This window comes from Pogona vitticeps, chromosome 2 (genome assembly GCF_051106095.1).
Source record: "Pogona vitticeps strain Pit_001003342236 chromosome 2, PviZW2.1, whole genome shotgun sequence".
Lineage (NCBI taxonomy): Eukaryota > Metazoa > Chordata > Lepidosauria > Squamata > Agamidae > Pogona > Pogona vitticeps.
The window spans coordinates 186,712,006-186,726,927 of NC_135784.1; the positions used below are offsets into that span (position 1 = coordinate 186,712,006).

At 39.9% G+C, this 14,922-nt stretch overlaps 1 protein-coding gene across 10 annotated transcripts in view; it reads right to left on the reverse strand.

Moving 5' to 3' along the window:
- Positions 1-11,089, reverse strand: part of CARM1 (coactivator associated arginine methyltransferase 1) — a 63,951-nt gene extending 52,862 nt beyond the window's left edge. For all 10 annotated transcript variants that reach the window (XR_013542342.1, XR_013542343.1, XR_013542344.1 and 7 more), the window contains exon 1: positions 9,847-11,089. Coding sequence is in view for 6 of the 10 variants with exons in the window: in XM_078386676.1 (XP_078242802.1) it covers positions 9,847-10,354 (508 nt within the window). In the remaining 4 variants the exon portion in view is untranslated. The remainder of the gene's footprint in view (positions 1-9,846) is intronic.
- Between the last annotated feature and the right edge of the window lie 3,833 nt (positions 11,090-14,922).

Sequence of the window (14,922 nt, forward strand, 5' to 3'; positions counted from 1 at the left end):
GGGAGCGAAAAGTGATTTTAAAATGTTATTGTTATAGCTCAAAGATCCCATTATAGAAAAAAAGATTACAATTTCTAATTCTATATTATGACAAAATTCACATAACCTTTTTTTAAAAAATTGTAAATAGGGCACAACAATTCTTGGATTGGAAACTGAACTTTATGGAATTCTATAGCTTCTATACAGACTATTTAGGTTAATCCTTTCATCTCCCCAAGTACTTAATCTGGAAGACACAATCAGAAATTTTTGCAGTTCCCAGACTGCATTTGTTTCTCCAGAAATACTTGTTCCAGCTATGACTGAAGTTATTCGAATCATGGAATCATTTTTCTTGCCAACATGTCATGTTTGAAATACTTGAAAGTTATACTGAAATCTACAGATTGCTTTCAACAATTTGCTTTGGTGATGTCGGTTCTTTTTAAAATACTATAGTTAAAAATAAACTTGACTTTAAAATAAATGGAAACATCTGAGATGCATAACTAAATTTTACAAACCCCCCACCACACTTCTTTAAATATCACATGTTTGGTGTATAATTAAAATCTCACAATCCAGAAAAATCCACAATATAGCCCTGTTTTTGTTAAACAAAATACTTTCAACCATCTGGCAGTGGGTTCTTATATTAGAGCAAGGCAAGTAAACCCTCCAAATTGTGATAATTAACCTGTTGAACTGGAGATTGTTCACCTGTTGGTGCCTTCAGAAATATCTGTTTCACTGCCCTCTTGCATACCTTTAGACAAATTTATTTTCATGGCAATGGAGGTTTGTTTCTAGCCTACAACTCCAGAATTCCTCATGCATTTTCACTGGCTCTGTTGATTAGGGAACTTTAGGAGTTGCAGTCCAGAAATACAAATTTGCACAGGTCTAATTACAATCCATTTATTCATACACAACTAAGAAAAACAGAGATTTTTAGCTTTAATGTATTTCTAGCCAATGTTTTTTGCTTTGGAAGAAGCAAAACATATACTGTGCAGGGCACAGAAATCCAGAGGGCAGGACAGAGAAGATCAAGAGTTCCACCAAGCAATTTATCTGCTCACCGAGACCTTCTAAATCAGTGAAGGGTCAGAGACAAGGCCATGAGCTCAGCAGGAATCATTTTACTACACAATATTAACACAATAAGCCTTTGTCTCTTGAAAACATAAGCAGCCGGGAGGGGACATGAACAATGCCTCAGACTGAATATGATTAGAAAGGCAAGGGTTAAGGGGATAGGAAAAAAATCCCAAGGCATTTTGTGTGCTTTGGAAAGGACACAATTCAGGACTTAGGGAAGAGAGTCCTGTTTTTTCAAGATACTCCTTTTCAAACTATTCAATGCAAACATCTCCCATGCACATTAATTAGACTGTCAAGCTGGGCCTCCACGTTCTTTTTAAGGAATAAAGGGGAGAGCAGATGTTTCCTAGCCTTCCATACACACCACACAAAAGATCTGAATGCCTGATATATTCAAGAGATTCAAAAAGGCCGCCAAAGCGTTGTCACATTAGAGCTGAAAAGCCCATCCCCAGAGAGTTCAACCATTCTAAGTGTACAGCACTTACCTCACCCAACTAAAACTGTACGTCTCTCTATCCAAGTTGATACTCAAGCTAGGTAAGCTCCAAGGCTTGTGCTACAAATCCACAAGACCACTACCGAAGGGGGATACTGTCTGACCCCATGCTTTCCATGTGCACTTCATTACCACCTTAGGGGCTTCTGCATATGAGGCTTAGACTCCCTTCTCTCTGAACAGAAAAGACATTATTTACAATAAGAACTCACATTCTAAATCTAGCGAATGCAGATTTTACATTAAAAAAAAATAAGGAAAGAGCTGTGCAAAGCCATCCCACCAAAATGCATATTTTAAAGCGGCTATCCTCAAGGGAGGTCATGTAGTACATATGAAGGGGGAACACAGACTGGAAACAGTTCTTCACACACTACTTTATAAGGTTTGCTATACAATCCTGATTCGGCCTATCTTTCTTTCATATTGTACTTACAGCCGTGGCCAGAAAAAAAAAATGCCGAGAATGGCTGTTTTAAAGCATAGTGCTACTGTGTAATGTTCAAGCTGCCCCAAGCTATTGATGTGAAGTAACAAGCAAGACTATCTACTCACAATCAACATAAACAGTATAGTACAAGCTTTATGACTGCAAACATTGCATGAGGGATAATCTGCATTTAAAATAATCTACTCTCCACGTTTGCAACAGCCATGTTTGCTCAAGAGACGCAATACTGTACTACAACTCTAGCAGGACTTTCGACAAGTGGATGCTTGATAGGATACTGCTCCCTCAGAACTACACAGAAATTTTCAAATCTTCCAGCAACAGGCAAAACAAAGCCAATTCATTAGATTAGGGATCCTAGGATAGTGGACTAAAAGTCTCTTACTGATCACATAAGACTTACTGCTTCAGCTGGCTAGGTTGGTACAGCATAATCTAGGCAGTCTCAAACTTTGCTGATGTTATTAGACTACAAATATCTCATTCCACATGTGGCTATAACCTGAGTGCAAAAAATTCCGGAGGACCACCAGTTCACTATGACTGGTGTTGTGGATAAAAATGCTATTCCTGGGGCAGATGCATGCAAATACAAGCTCCAAAGAGGTCCTTAGAAGAGAATTGGCCTTGGGCCAGTCACTCTCTTTCAAGTCTAACATACTCTCAAGTATTATAAGTGTGAAATCCTACACTGATTCCCACAAATTGCCAATTGTGTCAACTATGCTACTGTTACCTTGTAGACTGAAAACTGAAATTGTTCACAGCCTGATAGCCTACTTTGTTACTAATGAACTACTGGCATTTTTCCCATTTTGTATCTGGTCATGTATAAATATGACAGTCACATAGTCTCCCTCTTATGTCTGAGAAAGAGGACTTGATCCACAAAAGCTCACATTAAAATCTAATAGGCTGTAAGGAGACAATGTATTTGTTTTAAGTTTTTTGTTTTGCTTTTTTGTCTGATATGCTTGGACAGACTAATACAGCTATTTCTTCAAATACTCTCACAGAGCTCTTGTTAGGATTGAAAGAAAAGAAAAATAAATGTTCCATAAATGATCAGGCCACAGGCTCTAAAAGGGAGATTGGGACACTTTATATCAGCATTCAAAATTACTGCTTGTACAAGAAAAATTCCCTTTTCTGGTAACCAGCAGCATAATCTTAAAAGTGTACTATTTGTCACACTGTGAAAGAGTTTATATTCACTGCTAGTTCTATTTTATTTATGATATTCTTGATATAACTATTTTTTAAAAACTTATAGGGTGATATCCTGTTGTGTAGTTATGCAAAGAGCATAATTTTCAGATGTGAATTGCCTTAAATTAAGACATCTTCATAGGCATTATCTGTAGCTTGCTGAGTAGTACAACTCTGTATGCAACAGATACTTCCCAGCAGTGTTTCCCAAGCTTTTTGTAGTTGTGACTCCCTTTCATAATAGTCAAGTAACCTGCAACCCCCTTGGCACATCTGTATAAAAAGGCATTTTAATAGGGCAAATAAAAGATATTAAAATAGATATTTCAAAATATAATTCTACCCTAGTATACTAATATTAATGTAACAATACATAATTGGGGGGGGGGGGCTGCAAATATGTCCCTACCAGATAAAATTTGAGAAGGAATAAATGTCAATATATTTTGAATTGAATCTACTTTTTGAGGTGTGGAAATGACTCTTCCTTCACGTCTTCTCCCCCTCAAAAAGCCCCCTTAGTGAATAGGGCATCCCCCTCAAGCCCAAACATTTTCCCCACAGCCCCCCATGCCAAACCCCTCCCTGGATCTCCTCCCTCACCTTTTTGCCCCTCCTGCCTTTCTCCTCCATAACTCAGGTGGGCCCAGAAGCATCACTCTTCCCAGGTCCTCTCTTCCTTCACTGCACTGCCACTGCTGCACTCAGAAGAGCTGGAGACTCAGGTGGCACTAATGCCACCACTGCCTCAACGGCAACAACTATTCAATCCTGCTACCATCTTGGATGTCAGCGTTCCTGGTGTGCACTGCACACTTGCATCATTCAGACTTCTTTAAGCTGGGCTAATGCTCTGGTCCAAGGGGCTGATGTCAATCCTCAAAAGGTGGATGCCGAGGAACAGAGAGAAAAAAAGCAAGAACAGCTATTTTGGGGTAAGATTGACGCATATGGATAAAAGGAAAATCCACCCCAAAGAGTACAGAAATAACTAAGATATCTAGGTAGCCTGCAATTCTGGTCCAGATTTAATATGGTATACACAAACAGCATTGTGTATATCACATTAAATATGATAAATATAAAAATAGTTGCAATGAAAAATAACCATGGCAACTCCCCAGGAAACATTTTGTGATCCCCTTCTGAATCCTACCTTGGAGGATTTTGAGCATAACCTTGCTAGCGTGGGAAATGAGTGCAATTTTATGGTAGTTGGAGCATTCTTTAGCACTGCCTTTCTTTGGGATTGGGATGTAGACTGATCTTTTCCAGTCCTCTGGCCACTGTTGAGTTTTCCAAAATTACTGGCATATTGAGTGTAGCACCTTAACAGTGTCATGTTTTAAGATTTTAAATAGTTCCACTGGGATGCCATCACCTCCACTGGCCTTGTTGTTAGACAAGCTTTCTAAGGCCCACTTGACTTCACTCTCCAGGGTGTCTGGCTCAAGGTCAGCAACTACACTATCTGGGTTGTCCGGCACATCCAGATCTTTCTGGTATAACTACTCTGTGTATTCTTGCCACCTCTTCTTGATGTCTTCTGCTTCTGTTAGGTCCCTCCCATTTTTGTCCTTTATCATGTCCATCTTTGCGCAAAATGTTCTTCTAATATCTCCAATTTTCCTGAACAGATCTCTGTTTTTTCCTTTTCTGTTATTTCCCTCTATTTCTTTGCATTATTCATTTAAGAAGGCCCGTTTGTCTCTCCTTGCTATTCTTTGGAAGTCTGCATTCAATTTTCTGTAACTTTCCCTATCTCCCTTGCATTTTATTTCCCTTCTCTTCGCTTCTTTTTGTAAGGCCTCATTGGACAGCCACTTTGCTTTCTTCCATTTCCTTTTCTTTGGGATGGTTTTTGTTGCTGCCTCCTGTACAATGTTACGAGCCTCTATGCAAAGTGCTTCAGGCACTCTGTCCACCAAATCTAGTTCCTTAAATCTGTTCTTCACTTCCACTGTGTATTCATAAGGGATTTGATTTAGATCATATCTGACTAGCCCAGTGGTTTTTCCTACTTTCTTCAGTTTAAGCTTGAATTTTGCTATGAGAAGCTGATGATCAGAGCCACAATCAGCTCCAAGTCTTGTTTTTGCTGACTGTATAGAGCTTCTCCATCTTTGGCTGCAGAGAACATAATCAATCTCATTTCGGTATTACCCATCTGATGATGTCCACGTGTAGAGTCACCTCTTGTGTTATTGGAAAAGAGTGTTTGTGATGACCAGCTTGTTCTCTTGACAAAACTCTATTAGCCTTTGCCCTGCTTCGTTCTGTACTCCAAGGCCAAACTTCCCTGTTGTTCCTTTTATCTCTGTATTTATTTACTGTATTCGTCCCATAAGACGCACATACTTTCTCCCCCTCTATTGGGGGGGGAAGTGCATCTTATGGAGCAAAAAATACGGTAGGGCACAAGGGCAACAAAAGATACTGTCCACATATCTAGTTGAACTAGCAGCAGTTTGGCAAAGGAATAAAATGCTCAGAGAAGCTGCAGATTCTCAACCACAGTCTGATGGATTCTGTTAGAAAAAATATCAACAAACTATTAAAAGAGAGTCCCTTGGATTTCCATCTGCTAGATATTTTTTGGATATACTATCTGCAGCCATTAATTTTGTGATGAGGGGATTCACCAAGCCAAGTCAAAAGAAAAGAAAAAGAAAAGCATGGCATTTTATGACAAACACTTTTCACCAGATTGCTATCTTAAAATTTCTCAGGGCATGTTATCATATACATATTCTGTATGCTTCACATACAGAAAAACAGACACCAGTTAGATGAACTTGCTTTATGGTTTCTTGTTTTCTTGCATCACAAAAACAGCTGCTCCTTTACTTCATGTTTCAATTTCTGTTCTATCATTCCCAAACCTAACAGATTGATTGTCATGGATGCTATAAATCTCAAGTCAAAACCTAAGTGTTAGTTTGTATACTGAAGTTTACAGTAACCTACCACATCACTTCTCAGACAAATCCAAACAGCTTCAAGGTATCTATTGTATAGTATCGTGGCCACTTACACCTCAGCTGAATCCTTTGGCATCCATGAAGTTCAAATTCAAAAATATATTCTTATATTCAAAAGTAGTACAAGTGGCTGAAATCCTCTTGCTTTGTCAATGCAAACAGGAGGCAAGCTGTGTAACATTCAGTCATTTCTGGCTCGCAATTAATGAGTCACTATTAGGATTCTCAGAGGAGCCTACATTCATTGGCTTGGTGTGCAAACTTGAGAATCGTCATTGCCAGCTAGAAAATACTGAAATTACATGGGTGCCTTCTGCATGTGCAATAAAGCAATAGATTTCAGCTATTAATGACTTGCAGGTTTTTAAAAAATTCCTGCATCCCACTATTATTAGATTGTGAATCAGAATTAGCAGCAGAGAGAGATCCCTTTTACTTCAACATCTACAGTGGGGTCTTGACTTGAGAACTTAATCCATATTGGAAGGCAGTTCTCAAGTCAAAAAGTATGTAGGTCAAGTCTCCATTGACCTACAGTGCATTGAAAACCGATTAATTGCGTAACAGGCCGTTTTTGTTCCATTTTGTTTTTTTTCTGGTCTGTAAGTCAAATCTCAGGCTGCAAGTCAAACCTAAATTTTACGGCCAGAGAAGTCTGTAACTCAAAAAGTCTGTAAGTCAAGCCGTCTGTAAGTCAAGGGTCCACTGTACTTCAGATTTTACCTAAGCCAGACACCTACTAAGTAAACACTGATCTCAAACAGTGGCCAAAATCCTGTTGCTTCGCATAGTATTTCACATCAGAGTACACTCACTAAAGCAGTAGAGATTTGATGAGTCAATTCCTCCATAACCTCCATTGATTCAAACAGACCCACTCTTACTGCAACTTCCTTTAGTATAGTAAGCTGCAATTATAATAGGCCTATTTAAATCAATGGAAATTACAGAGCAGTTGAGTCAGAAATCTCTATTGAGTCAATTGACCTACCCTAGTACAATCTACTATGCTTAGTAACAGGATTTTGGCCAGTAAAAGATAATACTGACAATATCATCAATAGATTTACAGAATCATGTATATCATAGCTAGGCAAACAGTATCACTAGGGCCTCATAGAGGTTCACAACTCCCTGACTCCCTCTTTTCCTGCCCCCCCCAAGATGAACTATCAACCTCTGAGAGTGGTGATTTACCTTTTAAATAGGCAACAGTCATCCTGAACCATTTGACACCTCCAGATACCGTTAAAAAAGAAACAGGAGTGGACATCTAGATATTTTGTTTCTTCCTTTTCCTTTTTTGGCATTTGGGGCAGTCTGTGTGGTCTCCAAAGTATCTCATGCCAGAAAATTGCCACCCCACCACCAGATCTCCCCAATATGTTTCAAGTACTTATATCTATCTCAGCACAGAAAGTCCAGAAACGAGTTTGTGATAACCATACTGATGGTTATAATACATAAAGGATTATAATCTATTTGGTAACTAACCATTTACACATCAGCATTCATGTTAGACAAGCAGTGGCTCCCTTCCATATATACTGGAAAACACTGTGAGCACAGCAAGTATAAATCTTCATAATAACTTTCTAGAGAGCCACCATAACCAAGTAGGAACAACAGGCAGATGGCAAAGTACTATTGGCATAAAGTTATGCTGTGGAGCTGGATGAAGTTCTCATCCAGCAAAAGGAATAGTTAATGTAAATGAATTGAAAGTTTTCTATTCCCCACTACCACGGGAGCATACTAATTTCATTTTTTGAACAAGTAACTGACTAAAGCTAAGAAGCAACAATGATCCCGTGGCTAGTGTTAAGATGTTTTAGAATTGCCCACAATAATTTTAAGGTTATCAACAATGGGATGCATGCATGCATACAGCAGGCTGGGGCTTACTAGTTGATGTGAACCACATTAGCACCTGAAATAGCAGTAGCTTTTGATAACTTCAGGGCAACAATTTTGTCTCTGTCTGATTGACTGCTGCAGTTTCACATTCATATTTTTTCCTTCATACTGCTAGGTATCCACTCTGCCAGCAAGCACAGACATGGAATATACTGCATGTTGGTAAGCTGTTTCTATTGCACAATGAAAAAGCGAGCACTTATCTCTCTTAATTGCTGACTTGGGAACCTGGGAATGCAATTAACTTTTTAAACTGGATGCAACTTACTAAACATGCACAAGATCAATAAGTAAGGACTGCTAGTAGTGCAGCATACTGGTTTCAAGTGGGAACTGTTTATTTATTTATTATTTATTTATTTAACTTTTATGCCACCCACACTACCCGAAGGTCTCTGGGCGGCTTACAACATTTAAAATACAATAAAAGTTGCAGCTCACACTGCAGTTTAGACATGAGTTCATCAGATGACCTTTGACCTTCACTCTTAGCTTCTGAAATATGACAATATCAGGCTATCTTACCAAATTGTCATAGTGTTTACTGAAAAAAATGGAAACCCATGTGCTATGAATTAAGTACTCCTACTGCAGCTGTCCTATTCTTAGAGCAGTTCCAGCACTAACCACTAGCATGAACATTTCATATCCAGGACAAAAGAATCCTGCTGCAGGTCCTTTGGCTTTACAGTACTTTCTTCCAATACTCAGGAAAAAGTAGATGATAAAGTGAGTAGCTATTAGTGCACACACACATTTTGAATACTTTCTTTAAATCTGTCAAGAGAAGCAATTTTTAAATTATATCATTCCAGTGTCTTTCTCATTTAATACTGACCTACACTTTATTTAACATCATTACCTGTCTGTCCCTATCCACTTCTGTACTATCTGCATCCTTCTGTTCTTCAATCCACATTCAACTTTCTCCCATTTATCCCTCGGATCCTTTTGCAAGCAGCCACTAATGTGATAATTTTAGCTTGGGTCATTACAGAGTAACTTCTAATGTTCTCCCTTCAAGATACTTCATATACTTCCTGACGGTTCACCAATATCACACTGACTGAAATCTTGGGCTTTCCACTCAGATTTGTACAAAAGAATAAAGATCTGGGGACAACACAGAGCTGTTCATCAAATAAATTAAGAGCTCTAAATAACTTGTCAGTTTGTCTAAAACCACATAAAACAAGAGGCCCCATAAGAACTTCGATCTCATGGAATGGCCACCATTTGCTTGCAAATGAATGCCAAAAAATGGGAGAAAAAGAAAAAGTTACAGCTATTCCTCCGGTGAATCTCTGAACCAGACTTTCTGCTACAAAGACCAAAATATGTCCCGAAAGGTTCCTAGGAAAGGGAACTCTAAAATGCTAAGGGATTCATGCGTGCCCGGCCTGAGTCCACGAGTGCACCGCGAGTCAACACTCTCCACACGTTCAGAGGCACCCCCGACTTCAAACTGACACGAGCCCCGCCAAGAAGAAGAAGAAGAAGCCAAGCCGTCGCCGGGCCCCTTTGTGGTGGGTGGGAAGAAAGAAGCCAGACAGAAAAGGGCTTCTTCCCTTTTGCTTGCGCTCCCGTCTTCTTTTATTCATCCCTCCTTCACTCCATTAGGCCCCACCTGCCCGCCCGCTCGCCAGCAAAGCCCAGCCAGCCAGCCACACCGGCTGCCCAACCCCAACCGCCTCTCTACTCACGGCTATAGAGAGCGAGGCAAGCGGCGTCGGGCCCCGTGCGAGCCTCGAGGCGGAGCGCCTGCTGCTCCTGGTGCCGCTGGATCTCGCCGTTGGCGTCGCCGATAGTCAGGAGCCGCACGCCGGGGAAGACCGACACCGCCGCCGCCATCTTGGCATCCCAGGCCCGCTCCGCGGCAGCAGCGACAGCGACAGCGGCAGCTTGCGGCAGGCGCAGACAGGGGAAGGCCAGCAGGAAGATGGTGGAGGGGCCGGAAGCTCCTCCTCCTCCTCCTGAGCTCTCTCTCTCTCTCTCTCTCCGCCAGGCGGTGGAAGGCCGCAAAAAGGGCGCCCTCTCTCGGCCGGCGGAACGAAGGAAGCGAAGGTGCACGGAGTTCCTTTTTCCATTTCCTGTAAGAAAGAGGAGCAAGAAGGGAGTGTAATCGCAGTGAGGAGAGCAACTGAAGAGGCCTCTGTGGCATCTGTTAAGACGCCGACTAAAGAGCAAAGGGTTTAACAACATGATTAACATGGGCAATTCACAAAACCCATATTAACACACGCAACGTGCCAGGATGTTCATCCCGTCAGCGACAGTTTACCAACAATACCTTAAGTTTGGTTGTTGTGGGTTTTTCGGGCTCTTCGGACATGTTCTGAAGGTTGTTCTTCCTGACGTTTCGCCAGTACCTTAAGTTTCATTGGCAGACAAGCGGTCTGGGTAAAAAGCAGGTTCAGGAAATCAAGAACGGATCCTGGTGGTTTCATACGATCTTTGTTGTGTGGTCCTAAACAAATCATAATCAAAGCATAGGTCCCGTCTATGCCCACAGAGTAGAACGCAGATATCCTTGATCCTTCAATGTATAGCATTTTGTCGTGGCACAAAACCATGGATTTCAGGTACAGATCCTCATGATTTCATATAATTTTCATATCAACCCCCTTTCAGATCATAGATCCCATCTGTGCCCACAGACCAAAAACTAGAAATCATAGCTCCTTCTGCACATGGCTTTGCAGTGGCACAAAAACATGGATCCCAAGCATGAATCCTCCTGTATCCACATGATTTTTGCACAGGATTATCCCCAAACCACTAGCCAGTCATAGGCCACATCTATGCCCATAGATTACAACAGAAATAATGGGTCCATCAGCACATAGCTTTGTAGTGGCACAAAAACACCAGTCCAAGACAAGGTTCTACATGGATCCGTATCGTTTTTACGTAGAATCACCCCCAAAACCAATGTCCAATCACAGATCCCAACTGTGCCCACAGACAAAGCTTCAGAAATCATGGGTCCTCCAGCACATGGTCTTGCCATGACACAAAAACATGGATTCGACACATGGATCCTCATTGATACATGTCATTTCTACATAGCATCATCCCAAAACCATGTTGCAATCATAGGGACCATCGGTGCCCACAGAATAAAGCCCAGAAATCACAGGTCCCTCAGTGCATGGCTTTGCAGTGACTCAAAAACACCAATCCAAAGCACAGATCCACATAGAATCACATCATTTTTGCTAAGATCATTCCCAAACCAGTATCCAATCACAGATCCCATCTGTGCTTACAGAGTATGCCACAGAAATAATGGGTCCTTCAGTGCATGGCTTTGTCTCAGCATGAAAACATGTATCCAAGGCACAGATCCTCATGGATCCACATAAATTTTATATAAGATCATCTCCAAGCTACTGTCCAATGTACAGTCACGTGAAAAAGAAGGTACACCCTCTTTGAATTCTATAGTTTTATATATCAGGACATAATAAAAAAATCATCTGATCCTTAGCAGGTCTGAAAATTAGGTATATACAATTTCAGATGAACAGCAACACATGACATATTACACTTTGTCATGATTCACTTAACAAGAATAACGCCAAAATGAAGAAGCCATTGTGGTTTGGGGATGGTCCTGTATAAAAATCATGTGGATCCATGAGGAGCCATGCTTTGGATTGGTGTTTTTACACCACTGCAAAACCATATGCTGTGGGACCTATGGTTTCTGTGGTGTAGTCTGTGAGCACAGATGGGATCTCTGATTGAACACTGGTTTGGATTTGATCCAGAGTATTTTTGAATTTGAATTTGATTTGATTTGGATTTGATCCAGAGTGATTTTTACGTGGATCCATGAGGGTCTTGGATTAGCAGTTTTGCAACACTGCAAATTCATGTCTCGTGATTTCTGCATTTTAGTCTGTGCACATAGATGAAGCCTATGATACAATGATTTGGGATAATCCTATGTAAAAATCATATGGGCCCATGACAGTCAGTGTCTTGTTTTTGCACCACTGCAAAGCTTTGGGGTGAAGAAGAAGACAATTGTACATCCCTACCCAATATTTCACCAGGGACGTGGTGGTACTGCGGGTTAAACTGCAGAAGCCTCTGTGCTGCAAGGTCAGAAGACCAGCAGTTGTAAGATCGAATCCACATGACAGAGTGAGCTCCTGTTGCTTGTCCCAGCTCCTACCAACCTAGCAGTTCAAAAGCATGTAAAAATGCGAGTAGATAAATAGGTACCACCTCAGTGGGAAGGTAATGGCGTTCCGTGTCTAGTAGCGCTGGCCACATGACCACGGAAACTGTCTATGGACAAACGCTGGCTCGATGGCTTGGAAATGGGGATGAGCACCGCGCCCTAGAGTTGGACACGACTGGACTAAATGTCAAGGGGAACCTTTACCTTTACCTTTACCCAATATTTCAGTCATCTCATTAAAAATCATTAACCACTCCTTCCACATTTCACAAGTCTACTACATGTGTAAATATATCTCCTTTTCCTCTGTACATATCCAGCATAAGAGTGATGCAGTTTCATTCAATAAATTCATTTTCCTTGGCATTAAGTACCATCTCCATGCTATATATATAACCACCACCATCTCTTCCCCCCCCCAATTACTTTATTCCTTTATCTTCTTTAATTGCATTTGCTAACAAATCTATTATCAATACTGTATAAATAAAACTAGAGATGGGGAAATCTTTGCCTCATTCCTCAGCCTAGGAACATTGTTCTTGTTATACCATCATTCACTAACACTGGATGCTGTGTTCTCTGACTATATTTGTTTAATAATCTGTATAAAGCATGTACTAAACCCTAAATGTTTAATTAAGATGTTTAATTAATCAAATGCTTTAAATATATCTAGTGGTAATACCCCAGCTTTATTTTTTATTTCTTCTGTTATATGCATTAAATTAAGTACCCTTCTCATTAGATCTCCCATCTGTCTTCCTTGTAAAAATCAATTTTAGTCTTTAGCAATATACTTCCAAATAAATTTATTTAAACTGTTAATTGAAATAGCTATAAATATCTTGGTATCTTGGTTTATTCATGAAATAGGCCAATATCAACCCACGTTAGTTGCATCTTTACTGGGTTTTAACATTATCGTTTCCAAAACTGGGGAATTTCTTCCCATTCTATAATTTTTAATGTAGGTACAAGAAGCTTTTTAAAACTCTTTTAGCACTCTGGACCTAATCCATCTGTGCCTGTTGCTTCCCCTGCCTTTAATTTATTTATACTTTCTTCAGTCTTTTCTTCAGTAATAGGCTATTTGAAATTTTCTAATACAATTTAGATACTCTTTTACTTTATGTAGAAATGGATTATTACTGGTATACAAAGTTTTTAAAGAATTACTGAAATGATTCTAGTTTTTCTTTCATTTTGATACACCTGTTACCCTTATCATCCTGAATCACACCTATATTTCCTTTACCCCTTCTCACTTGAATAGATTTTGCTAATGGTTTAGAATTTCTGTTATGAAACTCAAAGTACTTTCTGTTTAAGTAAATTTAGTTCCTTTGTACTCTTTCCAATTGGATCCCTTCTAATTATTTCCCCTTTGCTTGTAATTCCATCATAGCTTTATTATCTCTAGTTCTAATACATATCCCTTCTAACACCTTAATATTTTTCTCTAGTTCTTTTGTCCTTTTTTCTTCTTGTTTTTAATATGTTAAAATTAACAAATATCTTTGATTCCCATTCCATAACTTTTATAGTATCCCATATTACATTGGTTTCTTCTTCTTCTTCCTTATTTATCGTCCAGATTTCCTCCAATTTTTTTGGTATTTTATATATTATATGTTTGTGTTGATACATGTTAGTGCCCATCTTCCTTCTTTTAGGTTCTATGTAGTCACACATTTGTGAAGACAAGAGGACCTGGTGTGCTCTGGTCCATGGGGTCACAAAGAGTCGGACACGACTTAACGACTAAACAACAACAACAGTCACATTTAACCATAATTTCCATATTTACTCTTGCATGATCCAATATTTCTATTTCTGTATTATTTGCTCTTGGCAACACGTCTTTAGATAGCAATATATAGCCTATTCCTGAGTACCTTTTATGTACAGGCAAGTAAAGAACCATTTCCTTTTATCACCTTTTCACTCCCTCTGCACATCTTTCAAATCTGTTTTACTAATGAATCTATTCAATATTGTATACAGTATCTACCCTTCTTTTCTTCTTTTTTGTTGCTTTGTTTTCTCTTTAATCTTATCCATATTCATGTTGAAATCTCCTGCCATTATCTAACTTTTCTAATACTAGAACTCCCCCCCCCCCAATTCTCATTTGGTGCATAATCTAAAGGAAATTCATCCCGTTTTAGTTGACCTTGTATTATTAGGTACCTACCTTCCTTATCTTTGTCCAATAACTTAATTTTAAATTCACATCTTTTAGATAATAATTTGGCTAGCCCCTAGATTTGGATGTACCAAGTCTGGCGTAGTTTTAAATCACACACATATTGACACCATTTAAAAACTGCCCCAGGATTTCTGTCATTGGCTGGCGAGTGCTGGAAGGCGTCGCAGTTACCAACACTGCCAAGATTCAACATCAGCCAAAACGGAGCCACTGAAGCTGTCCCTAAGGCAAGAATGCTGCTGCCCAGCCAGTGCCAGGGTGGCTTCCTAGCCACCCTAGCACTGTCCCGTTGGCGACATTGTTCTTTCCAGGGCTGTCAGCTCCAGCAGCTCCTTTTTCCCTTGCATGTAAAGCAGACAAGGCTGCCGTGACATA